Source organism: Rattus rattus, chromosome X, assembly GCF_011064425.1.
Source record: "Rattus rattus isolate New Zealand chromosome X, Rrattus_CSIRO_v1, whole genome shotgun sequence".
In the NCBI taxonomy this organism is placed as follows: domain Eukaryota; kingdom Metazoa; phylum Chordata; class Mammalia; order Rodentia; family Muridae; genus Rattus; species Rattus rattus.
Window position 1 is genome coordinate 63,193,958 of NC_046172.1, and position 26,351 is coordinate 63,220,308.

Below are 26,351 nucleotides of genomic sequence, written 5' to 3' on the forward strand. Positions count from 1 at the left end.
TTATTGAGTATATTTCCATCCATATTCATGAGGAAAATTGGTATGAAGTTCTCTTTCTTTGTTGGGTCTTTGTGTGGTTTAGGTATAAGTGTGATTGTGGCTAAATAGAATGAATTGGGTAGTGCTCCTTTTCCTTTTTTTATATGTTTTTTACTGTTCTTTTTTTAATTGGATATTTTTTATTTACATTTCAAATGTTATTCCATTTCCTGGTTTCCAGTCCACAAGCCCTCTATCCTATCCCTTTCCCTTCCTGCCTCCTGCCCTGACATTCCAATACACTGGGGGGGGGGCAGTCCAGCCTTGGTAGGACCAAGGTCTTCTCCCCCCCAATAGGTCCCCAACAAGGCCATCCTCAGCTACATATGCAGCTGGGGCCATGGGTCTGTCCATGTGTACTCTTTGGGTAGTGATTTAGTTCCTGGGAGCTCTGGTTGTTGGTATTATTGTTCTTACGGGGTTGCAAGTCCCTTCAGCTCCTTCTATCCTTTCTCTAACTCATCAAATTGGGACCCTGTTCTCAGTTCAATGGTTTGCTGCTATTATTCGCCTCTGTATATGTCATGCTCTGTCAGAGCTTCTCAGGAGAAAGCTATATTAGGCTCCTGTCAGCATGCACATCTTGGCTTCATCAATACTGTCTAGGTTTGGTGGTTGTGTATATATGGTCTGGATCCCCAGGTGGGGCAGGCTATCAATGGTCATTCCTTCAGTCTCTCCTCAAAACATTGTCTTCATATCTCCTCCTATGAATATTTTTATTCCCCTATTAAGAAGGACTGAAGCATTTGCACTTTGGTCGTCCTTCTTCTTGAGCTCCATGTGGTCTATGGATTGTATCTTGGGTAATTTGAGCTTTTGAGCTTTTGAGCTAATATTCATTTATCAGGGATTACATAACATGTGTGTTTTTATGTGTGATGATCCTGATCACTCAGGATGATATTTTCTAATTCCATCCATTTGTCTATGAATTTCATGAAGTCATCATTTTTGATAGCTGAGTTGTATTCCATTGTATAAATGTACCAGATTTTCTGTATCCATTCCCTTGTTGAAGGGCATCTGGGTCCTTTCCAGCTCCTGGCTATCATAAATAAGGCTCTTATGAACATAGTGGAGCGTGTGTCCTTGTTACATGTTGGAGCATCATTAGGGTATATGCCCAAGAGTGGTATAGCTGGGTCCTCAGGTAGTAAGTACTATGTCCAATTTTCTGAGGAGCCTACAGATTGATTTCCAGAGTTGTCGTACCAGCTTGCAATCCCACCAACAATGGAGGAGTGTTCCTCTTTCTCCACATCCTCAACAGCATCTGTTCTCGTACCTGAGTTTATGAATTTAAAGGATTCTGACTAGTGGAATTGGAATCTCAAGGGTTGTTTAGATTTACATTCTGATGACTAAGGATGTTGAACATTTCTAGGTTTCATCTGCTTATTCAATATTCCACAGCTGAATTCTTTGCTCAGCTCTGTAAACCTATTTTATAGGATATTTGCCCTCTGGAATCTACCTTCTTGAGTTCTTTGCATATATTGGATATTAACCCTGTATCAGATGTAGGATTGGAAATGGAATGGAGCTGAATCCTGTGTTCAAGGATATTAAATTGAATTAAGGAAGTAATGACCTTGGGACAAGATCCCAACCACTTAAGTTAGCTTCAGGCAACTTAGTACAAACCTTTAATCCTGGGAGACTGGCATACAGATCTCCAAATTCAAGGTCAATCTACAGAGCAAGATCCAAGACAGCCAAATTTAGGCAGTGAAGGAGTTAGAAAAGAGGAAGCTGGTGATAATGTAGTAGAACAAGAGGGCCATTTTCCAGCTCCTGCATACAGCAGAACTCAGCAACTTCAGCCATGTGTCTCTGGCTTTATATTCAAGAGGAGAAGGAGACTTCTAGAACAATTGATGCTAGTTAGCTAGAGCTAAGAAAGAGACAACATCTTCTGGAGAATGTTTTTGAGGCGTATTTCCAGAGACACCAGTTGTAATTCCTGCTGTGGATAGACTGGTAATGTGTAAGAGCTCACCCAGGTGGCCTGGTTTGAAGGCATAAAAGGGTCATGAAGAGCAATTGAGGCTGGGGATTGTCAGAAGCCGTGGAAGGCCATTGGTGAAGGTGCACCATCAGTTGCAATTGATGGCCCAGGACTGAAGGGGTCAGGCAAAGGAGTTGAGACTACTGGTGAAGCTTAGTTGCAACGGAAGACTCCAGTGTATTGGAGACCCCAGTACCATGGGATGATCACCAAGAACAACAGCAACAGTGTAGTGTGGATCAACCTGAAGTCAAACTGCTATAGAGGGCAGAGCTGTGAGCCAGCTATTTGGAGGATCATGTGTGGATCTCAGACATTGAAACAAGCCGTAACATTGAAGCTGTCTTGGAGATCCAAAAATGTTAAAGATGCCAGTCACAGGCTATCTGCTGAGGAAAGCTGCTGACAGGAAGTGGAACCAGCTCAGAAGAAAGAAATTTGTTGTAGTCAACAAAGATGAAAAAGGAGATGAAGATCTGAAGACCACTTTGACACAGACATGGAGATGGCAGAGTTTGAAGTTTGCCCAGCTGGTTGCCTGTCTTAATTTGGGGATTACAGTTAAGTGATTGGATGGATCTTGGAAGAGACTTTGGACTTTGAACTTTTAACATTGTTGATACTGCTATAGACTATGCAGACTTTGGAAGTTGAACTAAATGTACATTTTTATTATGCTAAACTTTGGTATGGCCTCCATAGATTCATGTGGTTAAACAAGCCAGTGGAGGCCAGGGAGTGGAATGTGGTAGTTTGCATATGCTTGGCCCAGGGAGTGGCACTATTAGAAGGTGTGGCCTTGTTGGAGGAGGTGTGTCACTGTGGGATAGGCTTGAAGACCCTCCTCCTAGCTGCCTGGGGATGTTTAGTCTGTTTCTAGCTTCCTTCTGGTAAAGATGTAGAACTCAGGTCCTCCTGTACCATGACTGACTGGATGCTGCGATGATGCCATGCTCCTGCCTTGATAAGCCAGCCCCAGTAAAATGTTGTCCTTTATAAAACTCATGTTGGTCATGGTGTCTGTTCATAGCAATAAGACCCTAACTAAGACACTCAGATTCTGTTGTTATGTCTTTCTTTTTATTTCTGATTTTATTAATTTGGATACATTCTTTGTGCCCTCTGGTTAGTCTGGCTAAGGGTTTAACTATCTTGTTGATTTTCTCAAAGAACCAGCTCCTGATTTTGTTGATTTTTTTGTATAGCTCTTTTTGTTTCTACTTGGTTGATTTCAGCACTAAGATTGATTATTTCCTGCCTTCTACTCCTCTTGGGTATATTTGTTTCTTTTTGTTCTAGAGCTTTTAGGTGTGTTGTCAAGCTGCTATTGTATGCTCTGTCCAGTTTCTTTTTGGAAGCACTCAGAGCTATGAGATTCCTCTTAGCACTGCTTTCATTGAGTCCTATAAGTTAGGGTATGTTGTGCCTTCATTGTTATTATATTCTAAAAATTCTTTAATTTCTTTCTTTATTTCTTCCTTGACCAAATTATCATTGAGTAGAACATAGTTCACCTTCCATGTGTATGTAGGCTTTCTGTCCTTATTTTTGTTATTGAAGACGAGCCTTAGTGGGTGGTGATCTGATAGGATGCATGGGATTCTTTCTATCTTTTATCTGTTGAGGTCTCTTTTGAGACCAATTATACGGTGAAGGTACCTTGAGGAGCTGAGAAGAAGGTATATTCTTTTGTTTTAGGATGAAATGTTCTATTAATATCTATTAAATCCATTTGGTTCATAACTTCTGTTAGTTTCTTTATGTCTCTGTTTAATTTCTGTTTCCACGATCTGTCCATTGATGAGAGTGGGGTGTTGAAGTCTCCCACTATTATTTTGTGAGGTGCAATATGTGCTTTGGCTTTAGTTAAGTTTCTTTTATGAATGTGGGTGCTCTTCCATTTGGAGCAGAGATGTTCAGAATTGAGGATTCATCTTGGCAGGTTTTTCCTTTGTCCGGCATGAAGTGTCCTTTCTTATCTTCTTGATGACTTTTGGGTTGAAAGTTGATTTTATTTTGATAATAGAATGACTAATCCAGCTGCTTCTTTGGGACCATTTGCTTGAAAATATTTTTCTATCCTTTAAATCTGAGATCTTGTCTCTCTTTGTCACTGAAATATGTTTCCTGTATGCAAAAAAATCCTGGGTCAGTTATTGTATGTCTTTTTATGGGGGAATTGAATCCATTGATTTTAAGAGATATTAAGGATGAGAGACTGTTGCTTCCTGTTATTTTTGTTGTTAGTGGTGCAATTATGTTTGTGTGGGTATTTTCTTTGGGTTTGTTGCAAGAAGATTGCTTTCTTGCTTTTTCTAGGGTGTAATTTCCCTCCCTGTGTTAGAGTTTTTCATCTATTATCCCTTATAGGCCTGGATTTTTGGAAAGATATTGTGTAAATTTGGTTTTGTCAGGGAATATCTTGGTTTCTCCATCTATAGTAATTGAGAGTTTTGCTTGAAAGTTGGGCTGGCATATGTGTTCTCTTATGGTCGGTATGACATCTGTCCAGGATCATCTTCTATCTTTCATAGTCTCTGTTGAAAAGTCTGGTATAATTCTCATAGGTCAGCCTTCATATGCTACTTGACCTTTTCCCCTTACTGCTTTTAATATTCTTTCTTTGTTTTGTGCATTTGGTGTTTTGGTTATTATGTGATGGCAGGAATTTCCTTTCTGGTCGAATCTATTTGTAGTTCTGTAGGCTTGTATGTTTATGGACAACTCCTTTAGGTTAGGATTTTATTTTACAATTTTGCTGAAGATATTTACTGTTTCTTTACATTGGGAATCTTCACTCTCTTCTACATCTATTATCCTTAGGTTTTAGTCTTCTCATTGTGTCCTGGATTTCCTGAATTTTTTTGGGTTAGGAGCATTTTGCATTTTGTATTTTCTTTTACTGTTGTGTCAATATTTTCTATGATATCATCTGCCCCTAAGATTCTCTCTTCTATCTCTTGTATTGATCCTTGCATCTACAACTCTTGATATCTTTCCTAGGTTTTGTATGACCTGGGTTGTCCCCTTTTGAGATTTGTTGATTGATTCTATTTCCATTTTTAGATCCTGGATGATTTTGTTCAATTCTTTCGTCTGTTTGATTGTGTTTTCCTGTATTTCTTGAAGGGACTTTTGTATTTCTTCTCTAAGAGATTCTACTCGTTTACTTGTGTTGTCCTGTATTACTTTAAGGGAGTTATTTATATTCTTTTATAAGTCCTCGATCATCATCATGAGATGCGATTTTATATCAAAGACTTCCTTTTCCAGTGTGTTGGATTATCCATGGCTTGCTGTGTTGGAAGAACTGAGTTCTGATGATGCCAAGTAGCCTTGGTTTCTGTTGCTTAGATTCTTGCACTTGCCTGGACATACTCTTAAATTGGCCTAAATTGAACAACAACAAAATGGCTTCTGTTAATGAGAGGAAATTCTCCAGAAAAATAGCCTTCAGGTTTTAGATGTACGATTTAATCTGTTAGGTCTTTATTTGCCACTTTTGTATTCAAACTGCACCATTAGCTCTTCTGAATCTTTGATTGTCTCTACAATAGATAAGGCAATTCCTTCTATTACTTGTTTAAGTATACACATCACTTTTCAGGAAATTCTATGAAGATCACTAATTCAGAAACACTTTACCCCACAGCCCTACTCTCTATTTTCTGAATACAGATATGTTAGACCAATTAACTGTGCATGTGTCTGTTGTGCTTTGTGATTGTATTACCTAAGGACATCATATCATTGTAGTTTCTGTAATTTTATTATTTCTTGTGCTCACCCAGAATTTAAGGAAAAGCATTTCTGATAGTTTATCTTCTGTCATGAATAATTGACTATGTCAAGGCCTACATATCCAGTCAGAGGTTTAGATGGTTCTTATTTAGAGAAACTCAGTAGATAAAGAGAAAATGTTGGCCTGGAAAGATGGCTCAGCAGTTGAGATCACTGGCATCTGTACAGGGAACCCAGAGTTGAATTTCCAGCACCCACATGGCAACTCATAGCTCTCAGTAATTCCAGGTCCAAGGGATCTGATGCTGCTCTTTTCTGGCTTCCTTGAGTGTTTCATTTGTGCAGTGTACAGACAGACATGCATCATACACATACAAAATTGTAAAATAATTTTAAAGAGCTAGAGCTTGATGGATAGATACATGATATACAGATAGATGGATTGATGATAGGTAGAGGATTCGTAGAGTATGATACTGGTCATTTAATACTGTTCATGAATTGTTCAAATTCCTACAAAATATCCCATGCCCACTCCACTCACTCTGTCTTAGTATCTGGTCTTAGGTCATAGGCACTTGTGGCTAAAGAGATGGCTCAGTTGTTAAGAGAGTTTTTTTTCTAGAGCATCCAGGCTTCATTACACATCTTGTTATAACCATCATTACTTCCAGTTACAGAGGGATCCAATTTCAATTTCTGGCTTCTGCTAGCACCAAGAACATAAGTGGTAAACAGTTAAACATACAGATGAAACTCACATTCACATACATTTAAATTTATGTTTAAAACCACAATGCATTTATGGAAATGATCTTATTATTAAAGCTGAAGGCCAAAGAACCAGTAGAAAACTGTTGTAAACTTGATATTGAAGGAAAGGGAATAAGAATATATCCATGATTGGAGCAGAATGATGAGGGAAAAAAGAAAACACGGAATAATAAAAAGTTCAGGATAAAAAAATGAAACAGAATTTAAAAATAGTTAATGAGTTAGTTATTAAAAGATTCCCCATGAAGCCACAGAGGCATGTGTTCCTCTATGTTCATAGTGGCCTTGTTTGTGATAGCCAGAACCTGGAAACAATCCCACAACAGAAGAATAGATAAAGAAAATGTGGTTCATTTACACAATGGCATATTACTCAGCTATTAAGAGTAAGGACATCATGAGTTTTGCAGAGAAATGGATGGAACTAGGAAATATCCTTAGGGAGGTAATTCAGGCCCAAAAGGACATGCATGGTATCTACTCACTAATAAGTGGATATTAGCCTAAAAATGTAGAGAATGCCCAGCATACAATCCATAGAACTCAAGAAGGTTAACAAGCTGAAGGACACAAGTGAGCATGCCTCAATCCCACTTGGGAGGGAGAAGAAAGCAATTACAGGAGGGGGTGGGAGGGAAGAACCTGGGTGGGAAAGGGGACAGGTAGAGGAAGAGAGAACATGATCAGTTATTGGGTGGGAGGAACAGGACTGAAGCCCTGAGAGCCAACAGAAAGAATGGAAACAGGCAACCTTGGGAGATAAGAGGTAGAGGGATCCTCTATAATGTACCAGAGACCTGGAAGGAGAGAGTCTCTCAGAACTCAAAGGTAGGGACCTTAGATGAAATGCCCTACAGTGGGGAGAGGGAACTTGTAGAGCTCACCGCCAACAGAAAGACAGAGTATCAAGTGAGGGATGGGGTTGCCATTCCACAGTCAAAATCTCTGACCCAGAATTGTTCCTGTCTAAAAGAACTGCAGGGACAAAACTGGAGAAGAACTTGAGGAAAAGGAGGTCCAGTGACAGGCCCAAATTGGGATCCACCTGAAGTGAAGGCTGCAAGGCCTGACATTATTACTGATGTTATGGTGTGCTGACAAACAGGGGCCTATTATGACTGCCGTTTGCAAGGCCCAACAAGCAGCTTAAAGAGTAAGATGCAGGTATTTCTACCTAACCAATGGAGAGAAGATGGTGACTCCTGTGGTTGAATTAAGGAAAAGGGCGATCCCAAAGGAAAACCAGCAGTCTCAACTAACCTGGACCCCTGAGATCTCTCGATACTGAGCCATCAACCAGGCAGAGTATACTAGTTGATATGAGGCCCCCAACACATATACAACAAAGGACTGCTAGGTCTGGACTCAGTCAGAGAAGATGCACCTAGCCCTCTAGAGACCTGAAGCCCCAGGGAGTGGGGAGGTGTGGTCGAGTGGGGGTGAGGGGTGGGGACATCGTCTTAGAGACCGGAGAGGGGTTCCGGGGTGGGCAGGAGGTATGGGATGTGGAACAGTCACAGGGTGGATCAAAAGGGGGATAATAAAGTTTGAGCTGTAAAAAAAGATTAAAGAATAAATAAAAATAAAATAAAATTATTAATGATAAGGTTTACGTAAGGGGCAAGTGGTCCAATGGATAGCATATCTCACTACAAATTACAAGATTCCATTTTAGATACAAAGTTTAAAAGTTTGTACTTGGAGGGTGGAGTGATGATTCAATTGTTAAGATTGTTTTCTGCTCTCAAAGAGGACACAGGTTTGATTCACAGCACTCACATAGTGGCTCAAAAATATTTGTAACTCCAGTCATAGTACATCTAAATTCCTCTTCTGGTCTCTTCATGCACTGTATGCAGGTGGTGTACAAAAATGTATGTAGTCAAAGCATTTATGTCCATCTTTAAAAATGAAAAAAAAATATGTCATTGAAAAAAAGAGTGAGCTGTGATAGCTAACACTGGCCCATAACTTCTCAATGAATAATGACTTCATATTCCTGTTTACCAACTTTCTTATATTTGAACTCAGATCAACTGGAGTCAAAAGGACAATATTTGAACATTATTATTACTCTATGTTAAAGTGGGCCATTACCTTGTAATGGCTATTCCTAGTTGTCAACTTGACTATATTTGGAATGAACTACAATCCAGAATTCACCCGTGATTCAGATCTTGAGTCTAGAAGACACAAATTTCTGACCTGGATCTTGGCACGGAGATCTTGAGGCACAGTGGGTATGAAAAGCTCAGGCCCAGACAAGGTAGTATATGCCTTTAATTCCCAGGGACTGAGGCAAGGAGATCTATGAGTTCAAGGTCAGCCTGGGACTAAAAAAAAGTCCCAGGATTGGTGGTTCACACCTTTAATCTGAGCCACACCTTCTGCTGGAGATCTACATAAGGACATTGGAAGAAGGAAGAATTGCTCTTCTTTCCTGCCTGCTTTTACTTGCCAGCACATCTGTTAGAATGTACTTCTATAGACCAGATAAAACAACTAGCTTCGTGGGACTGAGGAACTACTAGATTCTTGGACTTCCCATTCACAGATGACCATTGTTGGGGATTTGGACTATAGACTGTAAGTCATCATAATAAATTCCATATGTTCTATGGACTCTAGAGAACGAATACACAACTACTTACTATTTTCTTCTTTAAGAAATCAATATAATTTTGAATACTATTGTTTTATGAAATACAGATAATTCATATCATTTTATTGTAGCATTTATTAATGATGTGAAAAATTATACAATGTACTTCAATCAGATTGATATGCCCTTCTTCTTACCCTCACTCTTCTCAGGTCCACTCCAACTGCCCTAACCCCAGTAGACAAATTATTAAGGATAGGTGATAGGATTAAAATTTTTTCAAACAATTATTTTTGTAAGTATTTTTCTTTGATGACTTTATACAAGTATTTGAGGTATTTTTGACATATGTATTTCTCCAGTCCTCTCTCTCTTATCCTCCTCCCCTATTTTGCTGAACTTCTTTCCACTGAATTCACCTCTTTCTCTTTGGTCCCACTCACCCCCTTTTTGTGAGTCACTGAGTTTAATTATACTTGTTCACATGAACATAGATGGGCAATTATTTACTAAATCATGGGCAATTTACCAGTGGCTACAGCACTGAATAACATGTCTGCTCCTCTTCCAGTAGCCATTAACTGCTAATGGCTTTTCAGGGAAGCGTGGGGGCCTCAAGATCCTCTCCCTTATCCTTGATGGGATATGAAAGGCCTGTTTTGTGTAGTTGTGTAGTTCTTATACAGGTAACTACATCTGCTTTTAGATAAAATTAATTGTATCCATCATAAATATAGTAAAAAAACCTCTATATTCTAAAAATGCAATTCAAATAAGCCATTTACTTTCCATTATAAGCCATTACAGAGTTGATGTAATTTAATTTTTTTCGCAGGTGTGGCTAAGCCACAGCAGATTTGGTGGGCTTTTTCTCCCCTTACGATGTTAAACAACTTGTTTTAAAAGGACTGGTTTTATTTTTTTTTTTTAAATTTTGCAAAAGTGCTTCATTAACATCTTCAAAAATTTAATTCCTTTTTTCTATTCATCTTTTTAAAAATGATCTTTAATCTATTTTTACAGACCAGTTGTTATCCCCATCCTTGTCTGCCTGACAATAGTTCCTCATTCCATTCCTCCTCCCCTAGTCTTCAAAAGGATATTGCCACCCCACCCCAACCCACCAGGCCTCCCCATTCCCTGGGGCCTCAAGTCTCAGTTAGGTGCATCTTCTCTCACTGAGGCTAAACCCTGCAGTCCTCTGCTGCATATATATTGGGGGCCTTATATCAGCTGGTGTATGCTGCCTGGTTTGTGGCTCTGTGTCTGAGAGATCTCAGGTGTCCAGATTAGTTGAGACTGCTGGTCTACCTATAGGGTCGCCCTCCTTCTTAGCTTCTTCCAGCTTTTCCATAATTCAACCACAGGGGTCCTTTGGTTACGTGTAAGTATCTGTATCTGACTCTTTCAGCTGCTTGTTGGGTCTTTCAGAGGGCTGTCATGGTAGGCCTCTGTAAGCACAACATAGTGTCTGTCAGTAATAGCGTCAGGCCTTGAGGCTTCCCCTTGAGCTGGATCCCCATTTGGACCTGTTGCTGTACCTCCTTTCCTTCAGGCTATTCTCTGGTTTTCTTCCTGCAGTTCTTTCAGACAGGAACAATTCTGGGATCAGAGTTTTTGACTGTGGGATGACAACTCCATTCCTCAACTTGTGTTCCATTATATTCATAGCACCCTTATTTGTGATAGCCAGAAGCTGGAAACAACCCAGATGTCCCACAACAGAAGAATGGATACAGAAACTATGGTTTATTTAAGAACTAGGACCTTGTCAGTTTTGCAGGCAAATGGATGAAACTAGAAAATACCCTTAGTGAGGTAACTCAGATCCCAAAGGACATGTATCTACTCACTATTAAGTGGATATTAGCCAAAAATGTACAGAATACCCAGGATACAATTCACAGAACTCAAGAATCTTAACAAGCAGAAGGACCCACTTGGGAGGGAGAAGGAAGCATTCGGAGGGGGGGGGTGTAGACAGACAGAAGGCCCTGAGTGGGAGAGAGGACAGGGAGGGGAAATGGGAAACATGATCAGGTATTGGGGGTTAGTAGTGAAGCCCTGAGGTCCAACAGAAATAATGGAAACAGGCAACCTCAGGAGGTAGAAGGTCGGGGGGACCCTCTAGAATGTATCAGACACATGGGAAGTAAGAGAAGTTCTGGACTCAAAGATAGGTGGGAAATGGGAAGAGGGAACTTGTAGAGTCCACCTCCAGTAAAAAGACAGGCAGTTTAATAATTAATTTAATTCTTTTTAAAAAGTTAATTATTTTTTGTATGAGTACACTGTCATTGTCTTCAGACACACCAGAAGAGGGCGTCTGATCCCATTACAGATGGTTGTGAGCCACCATGTGGTTGCTGGGAATTGAACTCAAGACCTCTGGAAGAGCAGCTAGTGCTCTTAACTGTTGAGCCACCTCTCCAGCCCTCAAATTTAATTCTTTACTGTTTGAGGATTACAAAAACCTGGTTTAATTTTTTTTTCAAATTTACCTTTGTTGTCCCAGAAAGTCATTAATAATACCCATTATATTATAGTTGATTATGTTAGACCCTAGGCAAGACATACATTATTGGTCTCCTGTTTATGGCTTCCTAACTATGGTGTTTTAAAAAGATGGATCATTTATCTATCGATACTGAGCTCCCCATATCCATTGATCTTTGCATTGTGTCCAGCTGTAATTCTCTGTAATAGTATCTTTTTGATAACTGGCTATCCAATACCATATACTCGGCCCTGAAACCATATGTATACATAATACAACAAAAATAATCTTCAGTAGGTTGTATTTATATAGACAAATATAGATACCTTACATAAGGTAGCATGCAAATTCCTAAAATTTATATTTATCTTTTTTAAGTTATTTCCGCAAACTGAATGTAAATTATTATAATTATTTACTGTTGCAGTTTTAATGAGAAAAGTTCCTAGATGATTTATTGGTTTATTTGACACCTAGATAATTGTTCTGTTGGTTGAGGCTGGAGAACTTTAAGGAAGTGGAGCCCAGCTGACGGAAGTAGGTGATGGAAGGCAGGCCCTGAGGGTTATAACCCTGGCCCAACGGATCTGACCTTTCTGCTTACTGGAAGGCATGTGAGCAAGCTGAACAGCAAGCTCCCACGGACACAAACAACGCCATTTTAGTCACAATGACTTCTTCATCCTGATGGACTACCTTCTCTGAATTTTGGGCCAAAGATGTCCTTTCTCCACTAACTTGTTTTAGGTATTCTGCCATAGGGAGATAAGGTTAACTTAATACCTCTAGTTACAAGGTACAGGGTAGTTTTGTTAAATGTATTTTGTTTTACATACATATAAAATATTTGTTATTTGAGAAATTCATGGTTGCGTACAATGTATTTTGATCATGTGCACCTTCATGCTCCTTCCGTCTCCTGCCAGGTCCCCCCAATACCTTCTTCCTCACAACTTTATGTATGTCCTCTTTGTAAATCATCCACTGGTTCCAATTAGTACTGCCCATATGGTCATGGGTGTGGGGCCATCCATGGAGGATGGGCAGTATAATTTTCATTTGTTTATTCATCTAAGAAATTTCATTCTTCTTAAAAAAAACTTTGACTATGGTATGTATTCCTTTTTTATCCTATACCATACTTACCAATGGGGAAAACTTTAAAGTCACGCTGCAAAAACTTAGATAAAATTTCAGCACTATATAGTACCAAGTCACTTACTCTGTTGTATCAGTTTTACCAAAATCTTATGCTGCTGGTGACATAAACAAAGATGTCTCCTATTACTAGGGAAATGTTAAGTGGTCTTCCTGAATAATTGTTTTCCAAAGCAAGCCCTACAGAATGCCTTTTTATACTCTGGATATTTCTCCACTTCTTTAGATAAGACCACTTTATTATAGATTTGTATCACATTTTTACCTTCCCCTCCAATTTTTACCTTGTCTGTGAATCAGCTAGCACTCTTTCTACTCTCTTTTCCATTTTGACACTATTGAGACTTAGAAAAAATTACACGAAACAACATAATTTTGATGGTGTGGCAAATACGAGATCCATAAGTGAAATAAGACCTATGGAAGAAAGTTTACTTGACTGTAAGAGTATGAAAAAACAACTCTACTGTTGCATTCCCTGTTCTTGTTATATAAATCCATTACACACTTAATGTTATAAGGTAAAGCAGGCTATTTTGCCTAGAGGACAGGGTTTCATATGAAAAGAAAACTTATGTATAGAGAGAACACTGGTAGTGTTACTCTGACCATCAACAACAGAATAGACTAAGATGACAAATTCATGTGTGATGCTTTGGCAGTGTTTTCTGTCCTTGCATAATAAAGATGTCCATTGAACTCTGTATTCTTCTGCCTCTACTTCCAACACTTTTTAAAATGTATTTTTATTGGTTATTTTATTTATTTGCATTTCAAATGTTACCCTCTTCCCAGCTCCCCCTCCACAAAGTCCCAACAGGGGAATGGAATACCATTCCCTCTCCCCTGCATCTATGAGGGTGCTTCCCCACCCACCCACTAACTCCTCCCTCAAAACCCTAGCATTTACCTACCCTGGGTCATTGAGCCTCCACAGGACCAAAGGGCTCCCCTCCCAGTGATGCCCGACAAGGCCATCTTCTGCTACATATGCAGCTGGAGCCATGGGTCTCCCCATGTGTACTCTTTGGGTGGTCGTTTAGTCCATGAGAGTTTTGAATTTTTTTAAAAAATATTGTTTCTTTATTTTAGGTATATGAGTACACTGTCTTCATACACACCAGAAGAGGGCATCAGATCCCATTACAGATGGTTGTGAGCCACCATGTAGTTGCTGGGAATTGAACTCAGGACCTCTGGAAGAGTAGCCATCTCTCTCCAGCTGAACTCTTAAATCTTAAAAATGTATAGCATGTTTGCAAATGTGCTTTGCCTATGTAAGTTACAAAGACAATCAAATGAACTGATTTATCATCAATTAAGAAAAACTACTACATGTTAAAAGACACCACTGATCATACAGCAACACAAAAACTAGTATTAGAAAGAATATGAATATTTATGAAAAACAAATGTGCCTTGACTAAATGGAATATCCTTAAGTTATAAAAATGAATAAATTAATGAACATATCTAAACCAAATATATTTCATGTTTTAAAATGATAGTCAACTTTATGCTTTATAATTGTATTTCAGTGAAAAAAATCCTCGAATGCTTTCCTGAAGAGCAAATGGGAGAAAAATCAAAGATATTAAATCTTCCATTAAACTATAGTTTTTGAAATATCACAAACAATAATTATCTTTGTGGAGCTCTTTTATTATGATAAATCCAGCAAAACTTTGTGCATACACATATAGTCAAAACTGCCCTCCTGAAATAAACATTCAAATTTCTTCAAAAATGAAATTAAAATTTTATATTCTTTCCAAGCTACTAATACAGTTATATTTGGTAATGGCAATCCTAACTCTTGGCATTACCTGAAAATAGTTGACCTTCTTTATAAAAGCAACCTAGAGAACTACAGCAAAGTTGTGCCAAACTCTTTCTTTTGGAATTCTCTTACTCTGCAAAATTGCCACGTATAAGAATAAAATTGAAACTCAAAAATTTAATACATAACTTACACACAATGAAATTCACAAAGTTGCAAGTATACATTTCCTATTTTGCACTACTATAATCACAAAATGTATAAAGGTGTCATGTTAGGTGTTTTGCAACTAATAACTGGTATGATGATGATCTGAGATTGAATGATGCTAAAGAAAAGCACTGTTTATAAAATATCTGATAAAAATATTTATCTCTATTAACATTACAACAGGAAGGTACGTGTTACCAAATTATGATCTCACAGAGGGCAGTTTTAGACAATGCTCAGAGGCTCCTCTTTCTCTCCATCTTGTTTGAAGTCTTTGTTTTCAGCTTCTTCTTCCACCTCCACCTTGTTTTCATCATTCCCTTCACCTGCAGCAACCTCTTGCTCTTCTTCTTCCTTTTTATCCTCGTTTCCGTCAGCCTTCTTTTTTCCATCTTCCTCATGCAGATCTTCCTTTCCTTCTTCCTCATGCAGATCTTCCTTTCCTTCTTCCTCATGCAGATCTTCCTTTCCTTCTTCCTCATGCAGATCTTCCTTTCCGTCTTCCTCATGCAGATCTTCCTTTCCGTCTTCCTCATGCAGATCTTCCTTTCCGTCTTCTTCATGCTGACCTTCCTTTCCGTCTTCTTCATGCTGACCTTCCTTTCCGTCTTCCTCATTCAGATCTTCCTTTCCGTCTTCCTCATGCAGATCTTCCTTTCCTTCTTCCTCATGTAGATCTTCCTTTCTGTCTTCCTCATGCAGATCTTCCTTTCCGTCTTCCTTTCTGTCTTCCTCATGCAGATCTTCCTTTCTGTCTTCTTCATGCAGATCTTCCTTTCTGTCTTCCTCATGCAGATCTTCCTCTCCTTCTTCCTCATGCAGATCTTCCTTTCCTTCTTCCTCATGCAGATCTTCCTTTCCTTCTTCCTCATGCTGACCTTCCTTTCCACCTTCCTTGTTTTCCTCTACTTTGCATTTCCCATCATCCCCCTCAGTTTCCTCTTTCTGTTGTTCTTTTACTTCTTCCTCTGTTTCAACTTCCCCTAATCATCTTTCTCTTCTTCCTTCTTCCTCTCCTCCTTTGTCATCTTAGTTTTCATTGTCTCCCTTCTCTTCATCATCTTTGGCCTCCTTTGCATCTTAGATTTCAGCTACATCTGGTTTTCTCTTTGGGCCTTCTTCCTTTTCCCATCTTCTCCTCCCTCACCTGCATCTTCGTGCTCTTTTCCATCTTCATCTTCTCCACATCTTGAATGTTGCTTCTAGCTCATCATTTTTGCAACTTCTGTTACCATAACTGCTCTGCTCCTCCATCTCCTTCCAGTGTCTTCATTTATCATTCTTTTAGCTTCCTCAGTTCCATTTAGAAATGGGTGCCTAGATATAATGAAAGGAAAAAGATTGTAAATTGAGAGCTGTTTTCTCCCTTGAATATTTAGATTAGTTTAATTATACTTGTTTCATGAGAAGCCTACTTATAGTTTGTTTGCCAGAAGTACTTTTCCTATATAAGGAAAATATTCCAAACAATACACAAATATAGCATCTTGATACAAAGCACCACAAACAGATGCTTGCAACCATAATTTCAGTAAACCCTGTCTATATAAATACTTTTCATTACAAATATGATGAAACAAGTAAGCAAAGATTGTTTGTTTATTCTATGTCATAAATTCTCAGTAAGAAAAACATGTGGAGATAAAGTCTTTGGGAAAATGCTGTTTTTCTGTTCTTTTGAGACAAGATCTCACCCAAGTTGGCCTTGAACTCACAGTGATTTTCTAGCTCCCATCTACCAAATATTGTCTGTGTTGGTTTGAATAAGAATGGTCATTGTAGGGGTTGGGGATTTAGCTCAGTGGTAGAGTGCTTGCCTAGGAGGTGCAAGGCCCTGGGTTCCGTCCCCAGCTCCAAAAAAAAAGAAAAGAAAAAAAAAGAATGGCCATTGTAGGCTCATATATTTTAATGTTTAATCATAATGGAATGGTACTACTTGAGAAGGATTAGGTATGGCCTTGTTGAAGAAGGTGTGGCCTTGCGGTGGCCACTAGGAGTGGGATTTGAGGTTTAAGAAGCCCAAGCCAGGTCAGTGTCAGTCTCTTTTCCTGAGGCCTGCAAAACCAGATGTAGAACTCTCAGCTATTGCTCCAGCACCATGTCTGCCTGCATGCTGTCATGCTCTTGCCACGAAGATAATGGCCTAAATCCCTGAAATTGGAAGCCAGCCCCAATTAAATGCTTTCCTTTATATGAGTTGTTATGGTTGTGGTGTCTCTTCTGAGCATTAAAACCTAAGACACTGGGGTAGCAAGCATGTACCACGATGCACAATTTAGATTTGTGTGTTTTTTGTTGTTTCTTTCAGACAGGGTTTCATTAGGTAGCTCTAGCTGTCCTGGAACTAACTGTATTGACCAGTCGTCAGCCTCACAGAGACAAACTCACCTCTGCCTTCCAACATATTTGTACCTTTTTAAAAACAAAAATTACTTGAAAATCCTGAATGGTTTCTTAGATGTTACATTCATGTACGTTTGATTTGATACCTCGATTTAGTAATTTTACTAGAGTACCTAAAAATGTAGTATACATGAAATATATAGCACTTATTCAAAACATGATACATGGCTGGCCATGTCACTCAGTTGATAGAATGCTTGAATACATGAAGCTCTGGGTTGGGTCACCAGCCTTGCATAAATTAGGTGTGTGTGGTGCTGCAGGTCTGTAATCATAGCACTTAGTAGGTGGAGGTAAGGAGAACCAGAAAAAGAGGTGGAGACAAGGAGGACCAGAAGTTCCAGGTCATTCTTGACTATATAATGGGTTTGAGGCCGTCCTTGGCTATAGGAGACCATGGCTGAAACAAAAAGTTCTAAGACAGTTTACTTAATCATCTATAGAAGAAATTAAATGTCATTTTCTGGGAAAAGAAGTTAAAAATAGTCTATGAGTTGACAAAAGGAATTAAAGTTTGGCTTATATTTAATAAGAGAATTTTATTTGTTGTAAGTCATTCTTACTGGCATTGTTAAATCAATAACAATGCTAACCAACTGTGCTAATATTACCTGCAAAGCTCATTTTCCATTCGTTTTCTATTTAGACACCATTTTACCATGGAACCACTAGTCATTTACTATTTATGTTTTTAAACCAAAAGGCAAGTATGATTATTTGCACTTGCTTGTTAACTTTTCAAGAAGATAAGATTTCTGGGTACCTCAGTAATTTTGGCTTCTCCATTTTCAGCATTTTCCATGTTGCATTCTTCTTTAACAACTTCTGGCTTGGTTTCAGGAACTGTTGTGGCACCTGCATCTTTGTTTTCTTCCACGACATTTCTGGTCTTCGTTTTCTGCCCAGCAACACAAAAATAAATATACAAAGTTTAGCTGCTATGTTGATTCAGGAGAGCTTTAACATAGTACTCAAAAATCTGATAGCAGTAAAATTAACATATAACTCTTTTAGTGATACTTCTAACATAGCATTAAAATTGCATTCTGTTACTCTTATATAAATTAAGGAAATATGCTTTTATGAGGAGTGTAATGAGAACTAACAAGTTAATGTTGACTAGTGTCCACCAAGGTCCAATTCCCAGCATCTGGTTAAACTGATATGTCTCTTACCAAAAGTCAGTTTAGTCAGTTTATTGGTGTCTAGTCTAATCATTAACAAGAAGGTTGGGTTAATTATGTCTTCATTGGTAGTAATTAAGAGAAATGCCATGTTAGAACATCAATTTAGACACATCTAGAAGAGATCACCATAGATAGGATGCAACTGTTTTAATCTTTATATTTGTAAGACTTTTTTTGGCTTTGCTATAAGAAAGTATGTTGCTTAAGTGAATATACAGGAGAAAAATGCCAGGAAAAAAAATGTTTAAATCCTAGGTCCTTAACTTACATAGAGTGATCTTGAGAAATGGTATAAATCTCTCAAATTGTGTTTTCATACATAAAATGATAATATCACTCACCACAGAGGAATATTGTTGGGAAATTGAGAAAACACATATGGAATTATGTTAGAAATTATATACCCCAATGTACATAAAAGTTATTATCCTGTTAACAAATAAGGAACAGATCTGAACAAGATAAATACTTTTTACAGTACAAGATAAATACTTTTTAGAGTACATGATTAGATAACAGCTCTCATGGTTTATTCCTATACTTTCCACACCTTCGCTCTCTCAGTGCAACTTGCAGAGAGCAGTTCAATAGCTAGTGCTACATCGATTTATAAATTGACTGGATGAGATAATTAAACAAGGATTTTTAAAATAAAAATTCACAAAAGCATCTTACAAGAATGACCATGGTTTGCTGTGTCTTCAATCACAAAGTGAGATTAGATGATGTCAAAAATGATCACCCCTACACACAGGGAAAGCACTAATTCAGTCTCCCACTACCGCCAATGGGTCAGTCAAGTTCCTTAGATCTGTATTCATCCTTATAGTCATCAGGCGCTGCTCCCTGGGAAAACCACCTTTGTGATTATGGTATTTCCCTGCCACGTTAAGTATTCAAATATTCTTGTGGAGGTTTTTTTTGGAGGGGGAGGGAGGATTTATTTATAGTCTAGCACCTAGGAAAGCCAGGGCAGGAACCTGGAGGCAGGGGTGAGGCAGAAGCCATGGAGAAACACTGTTTACTGGCTTCTCCTCAAATATTTTTTGTAACTTTAATCTTTTCTGATTTCTGTAATTGTGACAAAAAAATGTATATAAAGCAATTAACAGTGAACTTAATATTGATTTTACTTCTCTTTCGGCCTGTCATTAGCTATAACACACAAGCGCCAAAGTCTATATAAAAGCAGTTGACTTCATTTAAAGCAACAAACATGATAGTACTTCCGGAAGCATTATCAAATATTAGTTACTGCTATTATTATAATACACTATCACATTACTGCAGTGTATGGCCTTTGTTTTCCCAGGAATATTGGTAAATATCAAAAGCATATACATTTAATGGGTCTACCCACCAAAATTTTTTATTTTACATTTACAATATCGTGTTGAAACTACCAAGTAAAAATGCTAAGACACAGCTACAATAACTAAATGTCCAAACATTCACCACCCAGTACATCCATATGTCCTGTATTATACATTAGATTTCTGTGTAAGCAAGCTATGCAGAAAACAAAAGGATCAGGTGTGTGCACTTTCACAATTCATTTCTAAAAAGAATTTATTTCCCTCAAATTTATAATTTGAATATTTACCCTTGAAGTTGATGCTCTTTTAGGTTTCAACTCCGGTGTAAAGGGCACAGGCATCTGCATCAGAAAATGTCATTATATAAGAAAAGAGGAAGAAATCATATTTGAAGAAAGAGCACTAATAATGAAATACATACATATGATTTAAACCAAGCACTAGGGAAAGAATCCTTTCCCTTAATGTGTAAAGTTTCTCCCATAAACCTTCAAAATAGCCCTTGTACTAAACATAATATTATGCAGGCTTTCCCAGTTCTAAAAACTCGATTCTATGATACATGCATGGGTAGCATTTTATAAATACCACTTACAGCAGACAGTCGAGCCGATCTTCTCTTTGGCTAGAAGTGGAAAAAAGAGAGTCAAAAGAATTATTGATATACAAATCTAGAATTATTTTTACTGAGAAAATATTTGGTGTAGCACTGTGTAAATGTTGTTATTAAAGAAGTGATTATAAATTTTCTTTAAAAATGTCATAGACACATCTGGTCCAACCCCGGAAACCTTGCATATGCTAAAGGAATAGAATCCCATGACAAGGTTCTTTCACTGAGATAAATCAGCAAAATGGCCATTTCTGAGGAGCACACTTTAAAATTAAAATATACCTTTCTCCTCACCAGTTGACTGACAAACGAGAATTTGAGCTGAAGAAGGTGCTCTCTGGATCTTATAACAAGCACAGTAGGGTCAGAAATGCTAAAATGTCTGTCTTTTTTTTTTATTAGTGTAACTTGAGACATCACTGGCATACCCACACAACATTTGTGTTCAGGTGGTAAAGATATAACTACCAGCATTTTTACCTAGTTATGTGTCTTTAGTTTATAATGGGTGTGTTTTTCCCCCCAAAGAAACTCACAAACTAAAGACACTCACCTCCTGGCTCGCATAACCTGCAGCCTGTGTAGAGGGAGAAAATACAAAAAAGAAATAGGATCATCAATATAAACATGTAGACCAGAGAAGGTTGACAATGCATTATAATTACGACTTTAGACACTTGTGACGTTTTCCCTGGGTTCCTGCTCCAGCAGCCACGTGTTGCTTTCTAGTAGCTATTCTACCTCTACTGTTTTAGTAACATGAAACGTGTACCAAGATGCAAGTTCATGCTTAAGACCAGTTTACAAAGAGTCAGTGTAATCTTTTTGAATAAATAACGTCACTTAAGAACAAATCATGTTCATTTTAAAATCCACCTGCTCTAATGTTAAAGCCAAAACAAGGGTTGGGCGGGACGAAAGAAGGCGGAGCTTCTCGCAGTTTCCCTTTCTTGCCTTATGTTTGCCATGCAATTGTATCTATCTGACTAGCTCTACTGATTATGGACTACTTTCTTCCTCAAGTTCTGCATACAAAACAACAATCCCACCATACTTTCAAGGAAGGACGTCTTTGTTGCAACGTCAACGTTTGGTTTTAGGAAAAGCAGGCCAGGATTTTAAACCCGCCACCTGCTACAAAGGTTGCTGTCAGCTCTGCCAAAATAGCAGATCCATTGCAAGACATTACCAGAAGGCGGCGGGAGCCCTCAGGAAGAAGGGGGGGTGGTGGGTTACAGAAGAAACAATTGCTTTCCGTATCTGAGTAGCCCTTTACTCTGGGAATTACCAGGCTATTATTTCAATGATACAGCCCCAGAGCACTGAGGAATTTCAGCCTCATTTCTCTGTTCTAGGAATACGGAAGGCGGACGGATTCACAAGAATATAAAAACAATCATAAGGTTTTTACATTAACACAGTATTTTATTTTATGATTTCACCAAGCAATGAAACAACATTCCATTTTAGTTGTAAGAGACTCGGGGAGGGGGGTGGCACAAACACTGAGCTTCAACTTATTTCCTATCTGCGCGGAGACAGGAATTTTGAAGTGAAGGGTTACAGAAGACCTGTAGCCCTCGGTAGCTCGGATCAACTCCCCTCGTCTAAAGTGAACTAATCCCACGGCACCCCACCAACCAACGCTGGCAGTAGTTTTTCGGACACGGCTCTCTAATCACCTTTCCACCTTTAACTAGAGAGTTCCAAGAGTGCCAAATCTCTCAGATCTAAAGTTTCTAATTACAGCGGTGAATCTCTCCCTTCTCTAGGACAGTTTGAAGTCTGCGCCGCCTAATGGCACAGGATTACCATTGCATAGCCATCTGGCATGACAAGAAGTGGAGGAGGGAAGAGGGGGGAAAAGGAAAAAAGAAAACGGAAAGAACAAAGGCAAAAACAAGAGAAAGCCAGGGCCCCATGCCCCCAAACAGGATGGTTCCCCAAGAAAAGCTGAGGTAGAGGAGGAAGCTGGCGCTGAAGTGTGGTTGGAGAAGAAGTTCTCCAATAATTAAGCGGAGGAAGGGGGGGGTAGGAAAAGGACAGCACAGCGCTATGGGCTGTTTAGTAATTCAGCATGGAGACACCCCTTCAAACGATTCTCTCCTCTTAAACAAAAGAAACCAAAGCCAAAAAGAAGTAGAAATACCAGTTGCCTACTGAGACCTTCCGAAACCAAACACAGACCGATCGCTACCTTTCCCTCGCCTTCCATTCAGAACATCACAAAATCAAACTAGAAGCCAAAATGCTCTTTCAAAAAGATCGAAATCTCTGCCGTAGGAAATATGTATTTCGGCAGCAAATCTCCCGTCTATCTTCCCATTTCACTTACCTTTCTTTTGGGCATTGTTGCAGCTCTCCGTAGGAGATCCTTAGGCAGGAGGGAAAAAAGCCGAGAGGAGTCTCTGCCTGACTGCTCCGCGAGCGACTGAGTTTTCAATGAACTAATTGCAGCACGATATGTACTCGCGTCCCCCCTCCCCCTAAAAAAAAATCTCTCGTTATTGGCAACATTAAACACGCCAAGACGCAACCAAACTACGTGAATGGTTACCCGAAGTGGGAGCCGGGTTGGCGTGACAGGCTGTCAGGCCAATGAGGGGAGGTGGCCGGTTCGGAAGGCGTGGCCCGCGAACTTGCCCGAAGCCCTCGTACGCTGCCGGCTTTGACTGCCTCTAGGGTGCCGGAGTCCACGCACTTAGCAGACGCCTAGTGCTCCAACGTGACCAGCAGGAAATCCAGTTTTTTTTGCCTTTCACCCTTTTTTAAAGTTAGAACGACAAGCAAAAGCTCAAACAGTTGGTTTTTGACCCCCACGATCTCCACCCCCGCTTCTTTCTTCGCGCGGGGTGGCGGGCCCTTTTGAGACTGGATTGAGCCAGAAGCTCCAGTCTTTCCCAGTTAGCAAAAGGGCGAGGTCGGAGTGACAGGATCACCCGTTTAGAGCTCAGAAAAAGAGTGGGAACGTTTCTGGTCGTGAGAACTTCCCGCCAAGGCTGAACTGTGGTCCTGGCTTTAGAAGGGTGCCAGAACTGCGCGCCTCCCGCAGGTGGAGAGTAGCAATAAATCTGGGACCTGGAAGAGCAGGACTCGCTTGCAGGCCGCCTACCTTCTAAAAGAGCTAGTACTCCGCCTGGAACGAGAATTAAATGGGGCCACGCGGGAAGTCTGTAATAGCAGAGGTCTACCCAGAGGAAAAACATTGGCTTTAATGGATTCCTAATTCAAAGACGATATATAAGACTACATAGAAAGCAAACCAAAACCATTTGTTATATTCATTACTGAAACTTGAGGTGCCTCCTTTTTTTAAATTTTTATTATTTTTTAAAAAATTTTTTGGCCCACAGAAGTGCCACCTAAACCTATTCTAGTCTGAGTGTTTAAGTAGCAGCTTTCTGTGCTGAGAATCTTCCATTTGTCTTCTAGTGTGAGTTTCAGACCTAAACGTTTGGAGAAGAGAAAAGAATAAGATGCTTAGAAATAATTCTGAATTTAAACAGAGCGCCGAGGGTGCTAGCATTGTTACTGGAACTAAACATGCCGGTCCCTGCAGCTTTTTTTTTTTTTTTGAGATGTGCTTTGCTTCGATTGTTGAAAGAGCTAATTGTATTTAAAAGTGTTTCAACAACAGTCTGCACTCCCTAAGCTGAAAGTCTAATCAAAAAGGAAAAGTAACCTTTTAAACAGTTACTTAAAAAATTAGGTCCCTGGCCTAGTGGTGTATGCTTTTAATCCCAGCACTGGGGAGGCAGAAGCAGGCAGATCACTGAGATCAGGCCTAGCCCGGTCTACACCTATCAAGCAAGCCGGAACTACCTAGTGAGACCCTGCTTCACCGCCTCCCCTCCCCCAACTCTTTTCAAAGGTTCCTGTAGCTTAAAGGAAAACCAGACCGTCCATTTCAAAGTTTACTAGCCAGACCTGGTGGTGGCGAGAGAGCTGCTTAGATTCAAGTCATTCTACACTAAATAGACATCCGCCACAAACAAACAAACAAACAAACAAACAACAAACCACACCTGACTGTCCGTACGATTTACAGGTTACCAAACCTTCAGTTCAACCTAAAAGGCACCCTGAGAGCCTACCATTTTGAGTTTTGTTCTGTCTTCCCTTGCCTGGGGAGTTAAACAAACCATTTACCTTAAGACCTACTGAGCCTACTCCCTTAACTTCACATTGCATTCTTATGCAAGTAGACAACTGGAAGGCGCATTTATTTGCTTCTGGCCTGCAGTTATGTGTCATCTGACCAGGCTCCAGATGTGCCTTTTAGTTACCTTTAAGTGAAAGCACTGTTGAAAAGAAACTAGGTATCTTTCAGTAATTTGATTTTCTGAGAGAAAATTGGTTTCAATATAAGAATTGTCTCATAAGGATAAGGGAAAAATGAAGAGAATGAAAACGTGTTAGCAATGGAATGCATCCATTCAACAAATTCTTATTTACCATTATTTTGTGGGTTAGATTTTTGTTTTTGTAGGCTCTGGTATAAAAATGCAAACCCCTGTGGCATGCAAAGTGGCAGTACATAGTTTCTGCCCTTAAGGATTTTCGTAGCTCTGTAGAATTGAGAAAACAAATGCATATGTATTTACAAATCAAAGTTGCATATATTATATGAATTGTGAAGTTTATGTTTAATAATGCCGTAGGGGTGGGGCGGGAAGCCTCCTTTTGAAACTGAGGGTTTTGAGGACGGCTTTTGGTATCTGGCCCTGAATTCTTGTGGAGATTGTTACAGTGTAACACTGCGGAGGCAGTTTGGACTTGTTGAGGGAACAGACAGTCCAGTCTCCGTAAACGGTGCAGAGGAGCTCAGGGAGGCGAATCTCAAGTTGGTGGTAACATTAAATGTGTTGTCAGAGCAAGTGAGCTCTGGCACCTCTCAGGTTTGTCAGCTATTTTCTGCTTTGGTCAGTCTTTCTTCCTTGGAGCCCAACCTGTTCAAATTGTGATTTACTCCTTTCCAGATTCCCAAATGTGAGACATTTGTCTATGTCTTCACCCTACCCCCATAATTCCTTCTAGGAGTAAACAAGCTGGGTTTCCTTTGTGCCACTCAACTTCCTTTAGCTCTTGGCCTTTGAGACATTTATGCCTGTGTCTGAAACTCGATTACTTACAGTGTCACCTACAAAATATACCAAATGGTGCAGTCCTAGCCTAGTATGACCTCTTTATCAAAGCATTTGCTAATCATTTCAGCCCCATCAGAGCCCGTACTATATAATTTAGATTAAACCACCAAGTTCCACAAGCAAGGTCTCACTATGTAGCGTGACTGACCTGGAACTCTGCTTACATGAAGCTGGCTTGGCACTCACAAGAGATCTATCTGCCTCTGCCCCCAAGTGTTCCTCCTATTAAAGGCATGCCACCATACCTGGTCATGCCCATGACTGGAAATTGACTCGCACTTGTTTTTCTTTCCTGGATATTTCTCATCACATCAGATGCTAGGTCTCTCCTATAAAGTTTATCATAGTTACAAGTTATTTTTCCAAAGCTGATAAATTATTACAGATTCTGAAGTTTATTTTATGCAATGGTCAATGTGAGATTTTTTAATGGATCATTATTTTTAAAATTATACTAGCTTGTTTCTCCTTTTTTTTATTAAAAGCTGTGAATACTGATTGCCTGGCAATTATCCACAGGATAATTTCGCTTGGTTATTAAGTATGCCTACTATGACTGTCACAATTTAGAGTAACTGTAGCATGTCCATACAGTAACCAGAGGGAAATGGGATAGGAAGATATAAAATTTACAGATTAAATATGTCAACATTAAAATGTTTGCCACACAGAATCTAAAATAAAAATAACCTTATGTTGTGCTTATAAGAGAGGGGATGATAGGGAGTTAAGAGGGAAAAACGATCTGTGTGTGTGTGTGTGTGAGTGTGAAAAATATTCTCGATGCACTATTTTACATACAAGGGAATCACAAATGTAACAAATATCATCTTTTCCATGTTAAAGTACCTCTGGCTTTGGTTACACTTGGCT

The 26,351-nt window shown here is 39.3% G+C and overlaps 1 protein-coding gene across 1 annotated transcript; it reads right to left on the bottom strand.

Annotated features, from left to right (window-relative positions):
* Nucleotides 1-14,463: 14,463 nt before the first annotated feature.
* On the bottom strand, nt 14,464-22,893 carry Hmgn5 (high mobility group nucleosome binding domain 5). Its single transcript, XM_032889755.1, is given in 9 exon segments — nt 14,464-15,483; nt 15,631-15,936; nt 15,939-16,111; nt 16,113-16,129; nt 17,979-18,113; nt 20,006-20,059; nt 20,314-20,343; nt 20,885-20,908; nt 22,667-22,893. Coding segments are annotated over 9 exon segments (1,200 nt in total). The 5' UTR covers nt 22,682-22,893; the 3' UTR covers nt 14,464-15,037.
* Between the last annotated feature and the right edge of the window lie 3,458 nt (nt 22,894-26,351).